This window comes from Saimiri boliviensis, chromosome X (assembly GCF_048565385.1).
Source record: "Saimiri boliviensis isolate mSaiBol1 chromosome X, mSaiBol1.pri, whole genome shotgun sequence".
NCBI classification, from domain to species: Eukaryota; Metazoa; Chordata; class Mammalia; order Primates; family Cebidae; genus Saimiri; species Saimiri boliviensis.
This window is the reverse complement of record NC_133470.1, coordinates 38,247,142-38,264,295: the sequence shown is the minus strand read 5'-3', so window position 1 is coordinate 38,264,295 and position 17,154 is coordinate 38,247,142. Positions and strand designations below refer to the sequence as shown.

The 17,154-nt window shown below is 38.9% G+C and overlaps 2 protein-coding genes across 15 annotated transcripts in view; one reads left to right on the top strand and one right to left on the bottom strand.

The window, feature by feature from the left end:
- CASK (calcium/calmodulin dependent serine protein kinase) overlaps positions 1 to 17,154 on the top strand; it is a 410,801-nt gene that overhangs the window by 198,571 nt on the left and 195,076 nt on the right. The window lies entirely within an intron of this gene.
- On the bottom strand, positions 1,809 to 7,740 carry GPR82 (G protein-coupled receptor 82). 2 transcript variants are annotated; one of them, XM_074392264.1, is made up of 3 exons: positions 7,546 to 7,740; positions 4,700 to 4,770; positions 1,809 to 4,556 (listed from the first exon to the last, which is right to left on the bottom strand). In XM_074392264.1, the coding sequence occupies exon 3, from the start codon at positions 4,520 to 4,522 to the stop codon at positions 3,518 to 3,520; it is 1,005 nt and encodes a 334-aa protein (XP_074248365.1). In that variant the 5' UTR covers positions 4,523 to 4,556; positions 4,700 to 4,770; positions 7,546 to 7,740; the 3' UTR covers positions 1,809 to 3,517. The 2 variants fall into 2 exon arrangements, with proteins under 2 accessions (XP_074248365.1, XP_074248366.1); XM_074392265.1 differs by lacking the exon at positions 4,700 to 4,770 and having other exon boundaries at positions 7,546 to 7,739.

Here is a 17,154-nt window from a genome sequence, read left to right as displayed (position 1 = left end):
GATATCCATGATGATAACGAGCTGAGTATGTAGTTCATTCTTCAGTATATGAAATTACAGTGTGAGTTTATCAGAATGAGTAACTTAAAGAGAAATTGTGTGTCTCTTTTCCTGCCTTTTTAAACATAAGAAACCCTAGAAATATTTTTTGTTTAAAGTTCTGGTAGAGCTGTTAAGTGATTTTTAAATAATTATTTTTAGAGGCTATATATTTGGGGTTTTTTGTTTGTTTGTTTGTTTTGAAACAGGGTCTTGCTTTGTCACCCAGGTAGGAATGCGGTGGCACAATCATGGCTCACTTCGGCCTCAACCTCCTGAGCTCAAGAGATCCTCCCGCAGCCTCCCAAGTAACTAGGCCTAGAGGCATGTGCCACCATGTCCGGCTAATTTTTCTGTTTTTTTGTAGAGACATGGTCTCACTATGTTGATCAGACTGGTCTCAAATACCTCGGCTCAAGTGATCTTCCCACTTCAGCCCCCCAAAGTGCTGGGATTACAAGCCTGAACCACTGTACCTGGCCAGAAGTTATATTTTTTAAAACTTCTAAGTCCAGTGAGATTATTAAATGCAGTATAGCTTATGTTAAACAAGCATTACTGTCTTAGTCTGATGAGTTTTGGTCTCAAAATTCACGTAAGAATAAAACTACATAGACTGGCCACAATGCCTTATGCCTGTAATCTCAACACTTTAGGAGGCCAAGATGGGCAGACTGCTTGAGCTCAGCAGTTCGAGACCAGCCTGGGTAATATGGCAAAACCCTGTCTCTACCAAAAAATGACAAAAATTAGTGGGACATGGTGGTGGGTGTCTGTGGTCCCAGCTATTCAGGAGGCTGAGGTGGGAGAATTACTCGACCCCGGAGGGAGAGGAGGAGGTTGCAGTAAGCCAGATCTCGCCACTGCACTTTAGCTTGGGTGACAGAGTAAGACCCCATCACAAAAACTAAAAAGAATAAAACTACTTTTGTAACTGTGGAGAAATCTGTGCATCTCAGGAACTCTTCCTGATGGACTTTGAGTTACTCTGTGATTTGCATGTCTAGGAAGTCACTAGATTGGACACTTCTATTTACAGCTAGCGTTCAGGAAGGTCACCTCAAGTTCCCAAGTCTCCTTTGTCTCTGTACATTAATGAGCCAAAAATCTAATTGCTAATATAAACAAATTGATATACACTGTAAATATTTGAAGCAAGGATGTGTTCAGACTTTTCTCTGAACATTTTCATCTCTCAGTTAAGCATTGAAGTAGAAAAGGGAAAAAAAATTACTGGATTTTTTTTGTTTTGTTTTGTTTTCAGAATAACCTCTAGTGATTTTTGAACACATGGCTCTTAGGCAATGTACTGTGAATTGCTTTTACAGCTCTAACTCAGGAACAAAACACACTATGAGATTAAAGGCTTAGAAGGATTACATGAATTTACTTTAAACTTCTTATTGGACACTGAAGGAATTACTATGTGGAGAAAAAATTAGTCTCTAACAAAGTGGCAAGTTACTATTAACGGTTGGTTTTAGTCAGCTGTTTTTGTTTGGTTATATGAGAAGGAAATACAGGTACCATGGAAGTAGAAATAGACAAGAAGTTTATAGCTCCAAAAATGATTATGATCTCTTTGGGCAGATAGAACATGATTTTTTAAATCATGATATATGTTCTTAATACAGAATATAGTCACCATCATTTGTCTACGTACAAGATCACATAGAAGAAAGAAATGACCATTAAGAAATGCTTATCTTTAAAGATTTATTTAGATATTGGAAAAAATCAGAGTGTGATTTACTTAACTATGCACTTCATTATTTTCTTTTTTTTCTTTTTTCTTTCTTTTTTTTTTTTTTTTTTTGGAGGCAGGGTCTTGCTCTGCCATCCAGGCTGGAGTGCAATGGCGTGATATTGGCTCACTGCAACCTCCACCTCCTGAGTTCAAGCGATTCTCCTGCCTCAGCCTCCTGAATCGTTGGCACACACCACCACGCCCGCCTAATTTTTGTATTTTTAGTGGAGGAGGGGTTTCGCCATGTTGGCCAGGCTGGTCTTGAACTCCTGACCTCAGATGATCTGCCCACCTCGACCTCCCAGAGCACTGGGATTACAGGTGTGAGCCACCACGCCCGACCCACTTCAATATTTTCATCAGTAAATTAGTATACCTTAGAGTTGTAGTGATTAAAATAATACATGTAAAGCATATAAGCAGAATGCTTAGCAAACAGCAAGTGCTAAGCAATATCTACTCACAGTAGTAACAGGACCTATGAATAAGATAGTATTTTCTGCTTTACAAATGAAGAAATTAACACATAAAGAGGATAAATAATTTGCCTAAGATTGTTCAGCTAAATAAAAAGTAGAACCAAGATTGAATCCAGAAAGTATAACTTCAGAGACCAATCTCTTAACTGAGATACTATTACAATCACTTATTATTCATTCATTTATTTCACAAAAAAATTAACTGCCAGGTACTATTTGTCACTAATAACATTATTTATATTAAATACAGAAGAAAATATGCACAATGTGATGAAGATGGGCATATAATGACATAGCTTTTTACTTTAACGGCCTAATTCAAATATTTAAGCATTTTTATAAGTAATATCTGCTTTTAAAAATACAGAGTCAATGAATATTGCTTCTCCCCAATAACATGAGCCAGATAATTCCAAATAAATAATGTGTTTATAAAACCTTGGAATTTTTCACTGTATTATATATTCATGCATTTAGATAAGACTTGAGTGAAGCTATTTCTTCTTTTTTTTTTTTAACTTATTTTTTTGTTTTGTTTTGTTTGAGACAGAGTCTCACTCTGCCTCCCAGGCTGGAGTGCAGTGGCATGATCCCTGCTCACTGCAACCTCCGTCCAGTGCTCAAGTGTTTCTCCTGCCTCAGCCTTCTGCGTAGCTGGGATTACAGGTGCCCACCACCATGTCCGGCTAGTTTTTGTATTTTTAGTAGAGACAGGGTTTCACCATGTTGGCCAGGCTGGTCTTGAACTCCCGACCTCAAATGATCTGCCCACCTTGGCCTCCCAAAGTGCTGGGATTACAGGCATGAGCCACTACACCCAGCTACTTATTTTTAAAGATTTTTTAAATTGCCAATAAACACTGGCCATAGATTGACTTTTATATTCTAACTACCAGAAAGCAGACAAGTCATAAAACATTTGCTTCTTTATCCTAGTCATGAAATAATGTGTTCTGAACAGAAGCACCCACAGTTGAGTTTAAACAGTAGTCTGTTAGTTTCATGAGTGGGAGCCTTTCAATATGCTTAATTTTTGCCTCTGAAAGTTTCTGCCATCTCAACTTTCAGTATAAGTAGAACTTTTTTTTTTGAGTTTTATGAATATATATTTATTTATTTTTAAAAACCAAAGAGATTTTCTTGTTGACTATTGTCATCTAAGCTGTGACATGTTAATGATGTAGTTTAGCATCCCTAATAAAGTCACAGGAATGCTTTTCTATATTGTGGGTTTTCCATTCAAAAGTCAAGGCTATGATTGCATATGTGCTGAATTAGACTTTGTAAAGAGATTATACAGTGTCTTCTTGAATGTTTTATCTAATAAAAGAAATATAATGGGGTCTGTGCTACTTCTGGCTGAAGCAAGACAGGTGAGGATGTTTTTTGTTTCTATTAAATAATTCAGTTGCTGACAGTTACCATTTTGCTGTAGAATGTAAAAAATGGGTTTAAAAATACTATAAGGAAGGAAGCAAACTATTAGTACAATCTGGATGACCAAAAGATGTCTTTTCACAGAACTGTAAGTCAAATCTTTCTCCATAATGGATGTACAGGTCCTTATTTTTCTCAGATGGCTTACGAAAGAGTAGTATGATGTTAGTACTACTAAAAAGGAAAGTCCAATAAATGTGGTTCCAATGAGACCTGCAATCTGAGAGATCATGGCTCCTAGTTCCATTTGCCGATTGTAGCATAGGCTCTCTTCTCCTTCTGTAGCCTCTACGACTGAGTAGTATATGATAACTGGAATAATTATACCCAGTACAACTCCCCATATATAAATGCATAGTTTTCTAGCAAAGTTGGGCTGGCGAAATTTTTTCAGTAAATGGCCATAAAATATTTTCTCATAGCACGAAGTAGTATCTTGCAAGGAATCCTTTTGCATTAAGGTAGCATAGCGGCTTATGGCAATCCAACTTAAAATTAAGAGACTGACAAACATACTCACATGCATCGATAGAGTTCCCAGAAAATTGACCACTCTGCATTGAGCAGATTGATACTCCCATTGGAAACCTTTCAGGAAATAGACACCCATGAAAGGCATGGCACTGCACACAAGTAAGTTTGCAGTCACAAGGTGTGCCAGGTAGATGTGCGTTGAGGCTTTTTTACCTATTTTTGTTAAAAATATCCATTGAGAGAGAGAGTTTCCAAAAAGACCAACAATAAAAAGGAGGGTATAAATGATTGGTAAAGCCATGGAAGAGATCATAGATGGTTGAATACATGTTGTGTTGTTGTTCATTTATGTCAGATTTTCTTGAATTTTGACACAGGAGCTAGAACAGAATTGTAGATATTTAGTATTAAAATTATTTATGGTACAGTATTTAAGCTTAATAGTTTTTTTAAAGCGTTGAATGAAATAAAATAGTAGCAAAAATGTACTAGGTGGAATGGGGAAGTATAGATGGCTTCTTACCTTTTCTAATCACGATTGTCCACTTGAAATAAATACAAAAAGTTACTTAATATGATGGATAATGCCTTTGTCTAAAAAACAAAATTTGATGTAAATAATTACATGCCTGGGATTTATGGTTTTATTTAGAGAAATGAATAGTTCTTAGATTGTAAAAAAATTTAAGTAGTGTAATAATGACTGATTTTCCCTAGAAATATAATTTAAAAAATTTTAAGGCACATGCAATCAATATATGTTGGCCAAAGTATTACAGAAGTATTTTGTGGCCATAATAATAGACAGTTGACTGGTTTTTAATTAGCACATCACTTATATATAGTTTTCAAAATGGTGTCATTTTGTGGCTAGATTAAAACACTCCTCTATAATGTTTTAAGAGTCTCTCAATCCACTTGAACAAAAATTCAGGCAAGATCCTGAATTGAACAGAAGAAAAGTATAGCAACCAAGGACAGACTCTAAAATCCCAGGATCATTACCAAAGAGTATTTAAAATCTCATTTCAAATATTTAATGTTAAACTGTCATACTTCAATAAAAGTTTACTTTACACATGTATGTCAAAACTGTAGTTGCAGCCAGATGTGGCTCTGCACCTGTAATCTCAGCACTTTAGGAGGCCAAGGTGGGAGGGTTGCTTGAGACCAGGATTTTAAGAACACCCTGGGCAACATAGCAAGACCCTCTCTCTATACAAAATGCAAAAACTAGACCAGGTGTGGTAGCTCATCCCTGTTATTCCAGCACTTTGGGAGGCCAAGGTCAGCCTGGGCAACATGGCAAAACCACATCTCTACAAAAAACACAAAAAAATAGCCAGGCATCCTGGCATGTGCCTGAAGTCCCAGCTACCTGGGAGGCTGAGGCAGGAGGATCAATTGAGCCTAGGAGTTCAAGCCTGCAGCAAGCTATGATCATTCCACTACACTCCAGCCTGGGTAACAGAAAGAGACCCTGTCTCAAAAACAAAAAAACTGTAGCTGCTATGCTTGTTGGTTAGAGTGTCCTCATGTGTAATTTGGTATCTGAGTTTTTCAGAGGATTTTTTTTAAAGGATATGATGTTTTAATCAAAGCATACATGCTGGTTTTTACTTTTTTGTGTCATATTTGAATCTTTCTCGCTTCAAAGGGTACACATGAAGTGCTGAAGAATCTTATACAAATTGCTTCTTATTCTTATTTTTCTCCTTATTTCCTCACTTCCTTCAAGCGAGAATAACAAAAGTTACTGGATTCTGGTCAAATAAGAACCATGGTCTCTATTCAGAATGTGCCACATTCTCTGTGTTCTTCACTTAGCCTCTGGGCACCACATTCTCCACTCTTTCATGATCTAGAGCAAGGTTTCTTAATCTTTTTTTTAATTATGTTCTCTTTTGATAAACATAAAAATTGTACTATACACAGCCTTTTGAAATTCTTATATCCCCCAGCCCCTCAGGGCGATTTTACTCTCCACCCCTCTTCAGAATTATGGTTTGATTTATTTTCTGCATCTTGGCTTACAGAAATTGTTTTTTATCGGAAATGTAATATTATAATTTTGTAATAGCTTTTTAAACCAATCCATACCCAAAATCTTGAAAACTTGAGGACTGTGCAGTGTCTGTGGGTTCAAATACCAAGGTCCTTAATTAATGTCTACCAGTGTCTTTATAATTTTCTTTGCTATTTTTATTTAGAAAACAGTTCATATGCTTCATTGTAAGTTTGTATCTGAAGCTAGTGCAACCTGGTGAATTGTAATCTGGTTGCAATTAGTGTAGACCGTGGTATAAATATATAAAACCTAATCTATAACTTTACCAGTTCAAAAATTAGTCAGAGAGTGAAATGAGCCAGTTTATTTAAGAAAAAATTATCTGCTCGCAGTAGATTTTTTACATAAGGAATTGAGCTTCCTTTTATGATGTTGTTAAAAGCATTAACTCCTGCCTTTTGTAGATATTGCATAGTATACTAAAAACTGCAAAGGTAGGGGCCGGGCGCGGTGGCTCAAGCCTGTAATCCCAGCATTTTGGGAGGCCAAGGCAGGTGGATCACAAGGTCAAGAGATCGAGACCATCCTGGTCAACATGGTGAAACCCCGTCTCTACTAAAAATATAAAACATTAGCTGGGCATGGTGGCGCGTGCCTGTAATCCCAGCTACTCAGGAGGCTGAGGCAGGAGAATTGCTTGAACCCAGAAGGCGGAGGTTGCGGTGAGCCAAGGTCGCGCCATTGCACTCCAGCCTGGGTAACAAGAGCAAAACTCCGTCTCAAAAAAAAAAAAAAAAAAAAAACTGCAAAGGTGATGGTGCTTCTGTATAAATATTAAATGCTTTCAAACAAAAGGGAGATGAAAAGACTTCTGCAGAGGCTGGCTTTACCAGACAGAAGTTGAGTCTTTATAGGACTCTCAGTATAGTAATCAACAATTAGGTCACCATCTTTACCTTCCCAAGCTTGTATCTACTGTGTACAAGTACTCCTTCAAAAACAAACTTTGACTATAAAACTACTAGATAATTATTTTCTAAAATTTTGAAAATACTGTTAAGAAATCAAATAAAAATTACATGTTACAGATGCAGAACTAGTCTCCAGAAAATGTCTCTGTGTCTATATTCCCCTCAGGAGAATGTCTGTCTCAAGTCACTCTTGCATACATTTTATCTCTGCTAATTTGACAAATGAAAAAGTTCTACAACTCATTAACTACAGCTACTAACAACTATCTACATAATTAATATGCTGACTGCCTTTCTTAATGATCAGCTTTCAAAATTTAAACCATTAGGTTCTGTTCATTTTTATAGCATTAATTTTTCAGCTAAAAATGAATAAATAATCACTCTTACCTGTATGAGTAGTTTACACCAACTAAGGTTATATTGTTAAGGGCAGTGATCCAAATTTCAGACTGAAAATTCTCTGATCTTCACTCTTCCAATATCCGTAGTCAATGTAAACAGATTCTTGCATGACACCAACTACAGTGGGGTAAAAAGGGGAAATTAAACAGAGTATTGAAAAAAGTCAATAGTTATAGTCAATGTGGCAAATGCCTCCTCAAAAAAACCCTCATTTCTCTATTTCTGTAGTGGGAGGAAGTTGGTGGACAATATACATATTACACTTCCTTATGATTATTTCATGAACTAGTTATACCCCAGTAAGCTTTGTTTGCGCAATTGGGTGAAGTTAAGTTCACAGGTTTAAGCCCCCATGGCTAGTTTTACATGATACAGTGATAGAAGGAACCACTCTGCAGTAACCCACTAAAAATATTGTTGCAAACTTTTCTGTAAAATTGTTTGTGGGTGGCTTATTTGCAATCCATCCTTATCAAAAATAGAAACAAAACTCAAAGTTTTCTTATAACTTACTAGAATCAAATAGAGCTGAAATAGAACTTCATGATCATCTGTGAATTGAGACCCTTTGTTCTAAAGTTGAAGAAGCTGAGGCCCAGAGAAACTCACTGTAAACACATACTGCACCCAGGATTGGGTCCCAGTTTGGTTACTAATGAGTTAACTCACTCTGTTTCTAATTGCCCTGCACCACCTCCATTTGTCAACATAATACACTGTTTGCAGCATTTCATAATGGATTTGCCAAATCCTGGGAAGTGCCAAGTATGCTTCATATCAAATGAATATTATCAAGAATTGTGAAACCATGGCTAGTCTAAAACAAAAAAAAAATTTTAAGATAAAAAATAGAGGCTGGGAGCAGTGGCTCATGCCTGTAATTCCAGCACTTTGGGAGGCCAAGGTGGGCAGATTACAAGGTCAGTAGTTCGAGACTAGCCTGGCCAATGTGGTGAAACTCCACCTCTCCTAAAAAATACAAAAAGTAGCCAGGCGTGGTGGCACGTGCCTGTGGTCCCAGCCTCTCAGAAGGCTGAGGCAGGAGAATCGCTTGAACCTGGGAGGCGGAGGTTACAGTGAGCCGAGATCACACCACTGCACTCCAACCTGGGTGACAGAGCGAGACTCCGTCTCAAAAAAAAAAAAAAATAGAATTGTGAAACCAAATTTTTGTACAGGATTATCAAATCAGTCTGTGACCTACAAACTAAATGAAAGCTAAATGTGTACATCTGGGGAGCCAGACTTGCATCAAGCACTCCCTCTCTTTCTTGAGTAGCTAAACCAGTGGGAGTCTGAAAAAGAGAACAGAAATCTAATTTCATCAAACCTGAGCACTTTAGTTATCAGTAAATCGTCACTTAAAATTAACAGAAGTACTTTACCGTTTCTCATAAACCCCCAATGCTTATCTTATTTCATGTTTATTTTATAAATTCTCTCTGATGTTTGGTAATATTTCTCTCCAAAACAAAAGTGAGAACTGCCTACAGTGTCCGGATTGTGTTCTGCTGCTGTTCATCTTTGCCTTACCACCATTTAATTAAGAACAGTGACTCATCATCAAGGTTTACGGGCCATTCATTACAGAGTATTTTGGCTTCTAGAATTTCTGTCACTTTTACTTCAGTAATGTATCATATTTGGGAAGGAATTAAATAGAACAGAAACCAGTTTTAAGTAATTTAGAGAATGGAAATGGAATGCTGTTTCTAAGTGATTGAAAGATAGTTGTAATATTATCTGTTCAGGCATAAGCATCTTTGGTCTGAATACAGAACGCTCTTGTTTTCCTCCATTGTCTCCAAACTCAGTAAATGATACCATCACTCCTTCAGTTATTCAAGCCAAAAACTTAGGAATCATCCTTAATTTCTCTTTACTTTCACATCTTACATGCAATCAATTGGTAGTGCTCTAGCTTCTGCTATCACTATACCATCATTCGTTAGCCACATTTCATGCGAGCTTACTATGTGCCAGATATCTTGCTATGTGCCTTACATTTCAAGTCTTACTTGGTTTTTACAACACCCTGTGAAATAAATATCTCATTTTAAAGGCAAGGAAAACTGAAACTCAGAAAGACCACATAAATTGCCCAAGGTCATGCAGCCATCTGTCCTCATAGGATGGTAATTGGCTCACCTCATAGCAAGTAATTCAAGAACAAGTCCATAGCTTCAGTGCCTTTTTGTAATCTACCTTCTGAAGTCAACACTGTCACTTCTGCAGTATTCTATTGGTCACACAGAGACAGCCCTGGATCAGTGTGGGTGGTGTAAGTATCAGGATATAATGATCACTGGGAGCCATCTTGGAAACTGACTACCACAGATGTCAATCAACCATTGAACCAAAGGAAGAGTCAGAAGTACTTCTTAAAAACCATTGTCAGTCCACTGGTCATTTATTGGGCAAGCATACCTGCCTGGATAGGTGTAAGTTTTGCCAGTTCTTACACTATTTTTGTTTTTTAGGTCTATTTTTGTTAAACAGTGTAATTCCTTTGACAAATATTTATTGGAGTTTCTACTATGTTCCCAGCAGCATGTGGAGTCACAGAAGTAGGATGTTCGTCACGAGCTAATTTAGGGTCTTTGGAAATTGAACAGATTCCACAAGCAAGCCAAGTATTTAGATTAATATGTGATGTGCGATACAGATTTCAAATGCTCTATGAATTAGAGAAGGGCAGAAACAGTGACTCAAAGTGGTTCTAAAAGGCTTTGTGAAAGCAAATGGAAGGAAAGAGAGCAGAACATAACCTAATAAGTGACAGTTCTGTGCCAGGTATGGAGCAGAGTATTTTACATCTAAGAACCCTGGAGATGTGTGGTGGGAGTCCCATTTTACACTAGAGGAAATTGAGGCTCAAAGAGGTTGAATAGTTTGCCTAGAGGGATACAATTAGTAAATTAGCTTTAAAACAACCTCCTTCTCTGCCCTAGGAAGAAATTATTTGTTGTTCTTGCAGGTCAATAAGGGTACCTTATGGTACTTGTGATACGGTCATGTTCTAAGTATTTTTAACTTTGTTCAGATAGGGTTTCCTGTTCTGATTTATATATTTGTGTATCCTGTTCCAGACTTGAGGTAGCAGAAACTAACTATGGAAGAAATCAAGTTTTTTTCTATTTTTGAAAACTCTGGACTTTGTTAAGCAAACTGTTATTCCAACAATGTCAGTATAAATTCTTTATGGTTCAGTGATTTTTTTTTTTTTTTTTTTTTTTTTTTTTGAGACAGAGTTTCGCTCTTGTTACCCGGGCTGGAGTGCAATGGCCCGATCTCGGCTCACCGCAACCTCCGCCTCCTGGGCTCAGGCAATTCTCCTGCCTCAGCCTCCTGAGTAGCTGGGATTACAGGCACGCGCCACCATGTCCAGCTAATTTTTTGTATTTTTAGTAGAGACGGGGTTTCACCATGTTGACCAGGATGGTCTTGATCTCTCGACCTCGTGATCCACCCGCCTCGGCCTCCCAAAGTGCTGGGATTACAGGCTTGAGCCACCGCGCCCGGCCCGGTTCAGTGATTTTGAGTTCCACAATTGAAATATAGGTAAATTTTATTTTTGTACTTCTTTTTTTTTTTTTTTTTTTTTTTGACAAGGTTTCACCATGTTGGTCAGGCTAGTCTTAAACTCCTGACCTCAGGTGATCCGCCCACCTTGGCCTCCAAAGTGCTTGGATTACAGGCGTGAGCCACAACACCCAGCCCTATTTTCATTCTTATAAGAAATTAGGAAATATTGTCACAATTGGTAACAAGAGGAAATGTCAGGGAATACTAGATTAACTGTGACCCCTTTGAACTTTTCTCATTCAGATCACCAGTAGTTTTCTTTGGTTCTCATTCATCTTGCCCATCCATCTCTTCAAAGTTCCCCTTCTGTTGTCCAACTTGGCCCAACAGTTCTAGTTGCTTCCTATTATCATCTGCCAAATATTGATCTCCTAAGTGTTCTGCTATCACCCTTAGGATCTTCTTCCTTGAGGTGTTAGAGCTATCTCTTACAATTGAAGTTCTGTCTTGTGCTAATTTTCCTTTTGAGATGGATTTGTATATCAAGTCTGTTTTTTAATCTGGCCCCAAAATTCATCTGGAGTGATTCAGTGAGAGTATTTCAAAGGGCAGGCACATACTTACCTGGCAGAGGAGATACCATGATTCAAAGGGCAGGCATATGAACGTTTATTTTGGCAGTCTATGATGGGCTGTACATAGCAGGGGGACATGAGAGCTTTCCTGACTGACATGGATTGTTGGAGTTAGAATCAGGGTCCCTTATCAATTTCCCTAGAGCCAGGACCCAGAGGACACAGGACAGCTTAGTCGTACCTGAAACCATGTGCTTCATAGAGAAATTATTTTAGTCTATCCAAACTAGTGTTTAAACTGGGCAATTGGCCTTTTTAAGTCCTCTAGAGCACTGACCAATCAGGAGCTCAAGGCACTGAGAGGCTGGTATGCAGAAAGAGAAGACATGACTAATTTTGTACACATTAGAATATCATATTCAAAAATAATTATTTCTGTAAAACAGGGGCAGTGGTAAGGAAGCCTTGTCCAGTTCAACATACACCCAAGCCAGTGGTTATCTTTAGGAGGAGTGAGGAACAGTGCAGTTACTCAAAGCTATGGTTTGTTCAAGGCTCACTGAGCCTCCTGCCCTCTCCAGGATGTGGTGTCTGGCCACAGCCTTATTTCCAGTTGCACTGTTCTCAGGCCCTCACTGTCTGCCACAAGCAGCTGTGATCATTGGTGTCTCACCCTTAGTCAGGGTGTGAAGAAAAACCTCTCCTTGCTCTGAAGAACTGGTTTCTCAGCAAGCAATGGGAGTATTTCTCTCAAGAACTATTTTCAAAAACAGCACGAAATACAGTCTAAACTTTGTACATTTATAACACAGAAAAGTTATCAACTTTTAAGAAAAGTCTAATGACAAAACAAAAATAGACTTTGTGAGTGGAAAACATACATACACAAACTCAAAGAGCATTTTCTTATTAGTTTGCATTTCCTTATGCATACAGTGAACCAGCTCCCCAGGAGTCGGATCCATCTCTAAATTCCGCTGGGTTACTTCACCTTTTATAACCGATTGCAGCACAGCTGCTGCTTCAAACTGTGGGTGACCACCCAAGAATTAAAGGTTCCTCGTCTCCCAATCGTTTCATCCTTTGTCTTCCCAACCACATGTTTCCATGAACCTGAACCAGGACTGTTCCAGCAAACCCCACCTCATTGACACTGAGACAGAGTAGAGACAGGCTTAGCTTCAGCTCATTTCACTCCCACTGATCACAAAACCCACATCACTACCTCAAATGCTAATAGTTCTTAAGGAATTCCAGGAATTGACCTTATGTAGATAACTAAGATTGCCTCAGGAAGGAATGCTGAACAATTGATTTACAGCCTTGTTGCCACAGGCCAGAACACCAGGTGGCCCATTACTCAAGATAACCATAGCAACCAGATCTGCTGAGCTGCTTTGCTCAGCCCAGCCTGCATACCCTTCCTGCACTTTGCCTGGTAAGAAAGCCCTAGGAGAGGAGTCTGAGAATTCTCTTGTCTTGTGCTGCCTCCCTTAGTTTGGGCATAATGTCCAGTGAAGCTTTCTCTATGAAAGCTCTTTTGGCCTCATATCAATTTCTATTGCATTGAGAGCCCAAGAACGTATGATCGGTAACAACGCCAATTGAGAGTAGAAAAAAGAAAAAAATCACACACAAGTTCAAAGTGCTTTTTCTTTTGTTTTGTTTTGTTTTGTTTTTGTTTGTTTTTTTCCTCTCTCTCTCCACCTCTGTCTCTCCAAAGTGTTTTTTCTACTCTTTATCATTCAACAAGAGTCGACACAGATGACCTCTGTGACCACATGTGTGAGGATTTCTCCCAATGAACAAGCAAGCAAACAGTTCTGCAGTGGACACCAGCTGGGTGTCCTCTAATTCAGTTCAGTTCTGTTCTGACACTATGTACCTGGAGATAGTGTCATATCCCACAAATTGAAAGCTCAGTCCCCAAGACTTCCCACCTTCAGATGCCAATGGCAAGTCCCAGGTTGTTTTACCTGTGTTTCTGACTGACAGGCTATAAATCAAGGATCACACAGCCCCCCCCTTTGGATCCAATTAATTTGCTAGAGCAGCTTACAGAATTTAGGAAAAATTGTTTACCAATTTATTATAAGATATATTACAAAGAATACAGTGGAAGAGATGCGTACCACGAGGTATGGGGGAAGGGAGGGATGCAGAGCTTCTATGTATGTCACCCTCCCGGAACTTCCACATGTACAGCTATCCAGAAGCTCCCTGAACCCCGTTATTTTAGGGTTTTATCAGGGCTTCTTTGCACAGCCATGACTGATTAAAGCACTGGCTACTGTTGATTACCTTAACTTTTACCCTTCTCCCCTCTCTGGAGGGTGGGAATAGGGCTAAATGTTCCTGTCATCCTGCCTTGGTCTTTCCTATGGCCAGCCCCATCCTGAAGCTACCTAGGGGCTGCCAGAACAGCAGTCACCTCATTAGCATAGAAAAAGACATCACTTTGGAGTTTTTGAGGATTTTAGATGTTGTATGCCAGGCAACAGGCCAAAGACTAAATAAGAGTATCACAGCCCACCCTCGGTCTTGGATCCCTCACATCAAAAGGATGTACAACTCAAAAGATACTGCCAAATTACTAGAATCTCGTTCGATCAGTAATAATCAGTCCAGTCCATTGTATGAATGTCTCCCAAGGCGAGGCCATTCAGGTTTGCAGGCTTCCATTCAGTCTTGTCAGAGTGCTCTCAGCAAACATATACCTTAACCCTTTACAGCAGCTGGTATAATTGAACTAGGAGACAAGATACCATTTCTTGCTGTAAGGCTCTTTCAAGGTATTAATATAATACTGGATTTCTTTCGGTTCACAATCCATTTATTCTTTACTCTCACTACTACTTTTCCTTATCTCTATAAAAGTTTGGGAAAATTCCCAGACTTTTCCACCTTTGGATGGGACAATAGAATCAGCCACTGTACTTGTCTAGATTGCAGGCAACAATACTAGTCTAGCAAGTGCTCCCCCTCGGTCCACTCCCATTCAGATAGGGCAAGGTTCCATAGGTGCAGCAGAACAAGTGGGCTGTTTTTACCACCAGGGAGTGTAGCTGCATTCACTGTTAGCCCCAATTTTGCCAGATGGGATAAGGCACAATTCACCCCTTACGAGCCCACCCCACAATCAGACCCTTAGGAATTCTGACTCAAAGTTTAAACATAGTTATGGTTTCTTGCTTAGGAATCACCCCTGCTTCAGCACTTGTAGTCGCAGTCCTGGTCCCAGGACCAATGCATCGCATAGGGGAAACATAAAAAAAAAGTTGAGGTGATGTGGAAAAGAAAAATAAAGTATAATCATTATATCGATGTCCTCTTCCCTTGGCAAGAAATGCATAGTCATACTAGCATCCTTCCCTACCCTCTCTTCCCTGATACCCCAGAAAAGAAGAAGAATCTATTGAGTGGGTACCTCCCCTTAGCCCCACTCATGTTGAATGTGAGCACACACTTGCCAAGGTAAATAAGGCAGCTCTTAATGCTTTTATCTCCCTCTGTTTTAGACAGCCAGTGTTTTCATTGCCTGTTCTATTCTCTATCAAACTGTGACTCTGAGGAAGATCTCTCTCTCTGCCCATTGCTGAACAGTATAGGATATGTAGTGTGTTCCTTGGTCTGAAGAAGTGACAGCCATCCAAATCTGTGCAATATCTTCTGTTCTAGCTTTTTATTGCACTCTGAGCAAACTATTACTCTGAGAAGAATGTCTCTGCCCACCGCTAGAACATTATGGGCTGTACCATGTGTTCTTTGGCCTGAAGAAATTATGTTCAGCTCTCCAAATCTATGCAGTATCTTCTGTTCTGGCTTTTTTGGGCATTCCCATCATCCACATCTTCTACCGGATGAGCAAAGCCCCGTCCAGAATCAGTGTCTACTCCTGTCAAGACCCATTTGTGGCCTCCCAGGGCTCCCAGCATCAGCCTCACTTGCCAGCTTGTTCAGGGCCTTCCCACCAGGGAACCCACCCCATAGCCATGGGCAGTGTCTCTCTCTTTTTTTTTTTTTTTTTTTAAAGAAGAGGAAGAAAGAGAAAGAGGGAGAAGGAGAGAGGATGGGGGTATTGCTTTATTGCCCAGGCTAGAATGCAGTCTAAATATGGGTATGCCTATAATTGTCCTTAATAATGGAGACATGAAAGAAAATGAGGGAAGAGAATAGCAAACAAGGAGCCAACCAAGATTTCTTTTAAACTTCTAAGTTGATATGATGTGGTACTGATAAGAGTGTATATTTTGTATATTTAAAGTGCAGAGTTCTATAAATGTTAATTACATTTACTTGTTCCAGATCTGAGTTCAAGTCCTGAATATCGTTGTTAATTTTCTGTCTCATTGATCTGTCTAATATTAATGTTGAAGTCTCCCACTATTATTATGTGGGAGTCTAAGTCTCTTTATAAGTCTTGTATGTCTGCGTATTCCTGTATTGGGTGCGTATATATTTAGGATCTTTAGCTCTTCTTGTTGTTGCATTGATCCTTTTATCATTATATAATGTCCTTCTTTGCTTCTTTTGATCTTTGTTGCTTAATTGTAACTTCTGCTTTTTATTTATTTATTTTAGCTCTCTGTTTGGTTGGTAAATCTTTCTCCATCCCTTGTTTGGAGTCTTTGTGTATCCTCGAATGTGAGATGGATCTGGATGCAGCATACTGATGGGTTTTAGTTTTTTATTCAAATTGCCTGTCTTTGGATTGGGGGATTTAGTCAATTTAAATTTAGAATTAATAATAATATATGTGAGTTTAATACTGCCATTAGCTGACTATTTTGTCCATTAGTTGATGTAAATTCTTCATTATATTGATGCTCTTTTTGATAATTTTTTTAGAAAGGCTGATACTGTTTGTTCCTTTCATATGTGTAGTGGTTCTTTCAGAAGCTCTTGTAAAGCAGGCCTGGTGGTGATGAAATCTCTGAGTGCTTGCTTATTCACAAAAAACTTTATTTTTCCTTCACATGTGAAGCTTAGTTTGGCTGGATGTGAAATTCTGGGTTGAAAGTTCTTTTCTTTAAGGATGTTGAATATTGGCCCCCACTCTCTTCTGGCTTGTAGGGTTTCTGCTGAGAGATCTGCTGTAAGTCTGATAGGCTTCCCTTTATGTGTAACCTGACCTTTCTCTCTGGCTGCCCTTAGTATTTTCTCCTTCATTTCAACCCTGGTGAATCTGACGATTATGTGCCTTGGAGTTGCTCTTCTTGAGGTATATCTCTGTGGTGTTCTCTGTATTACCTGGAGTTGAATATTATCCTGCCTTACTAGGCTGGGAAAATTTTCCTGAATAATGTCCTGAAGCGTATTTTCCAGCTTGGATTCATTCTCTTCGTCACATTCAGATACACCGATCAAGTGTAGATTAGGTCTTTTCACATAGTCCCATATTTCTTGGAGACTTTGCTTGTTCCTTTTTATCCTATTTTCTCTAATCTTGTCTTCTTGTTTTATTTCATTGAGTTGGTCTTCGACCTCTGATATC

Bases quoted from the DNA above. Each gene is read 5' to 3' on its own strand.
- GPR82 (XM_074392264.1), bottom strand. From the start codon at position 4,522: ATGAACAACAACACAACATGTATTCAACCATCTATGATCTCTTCCATG.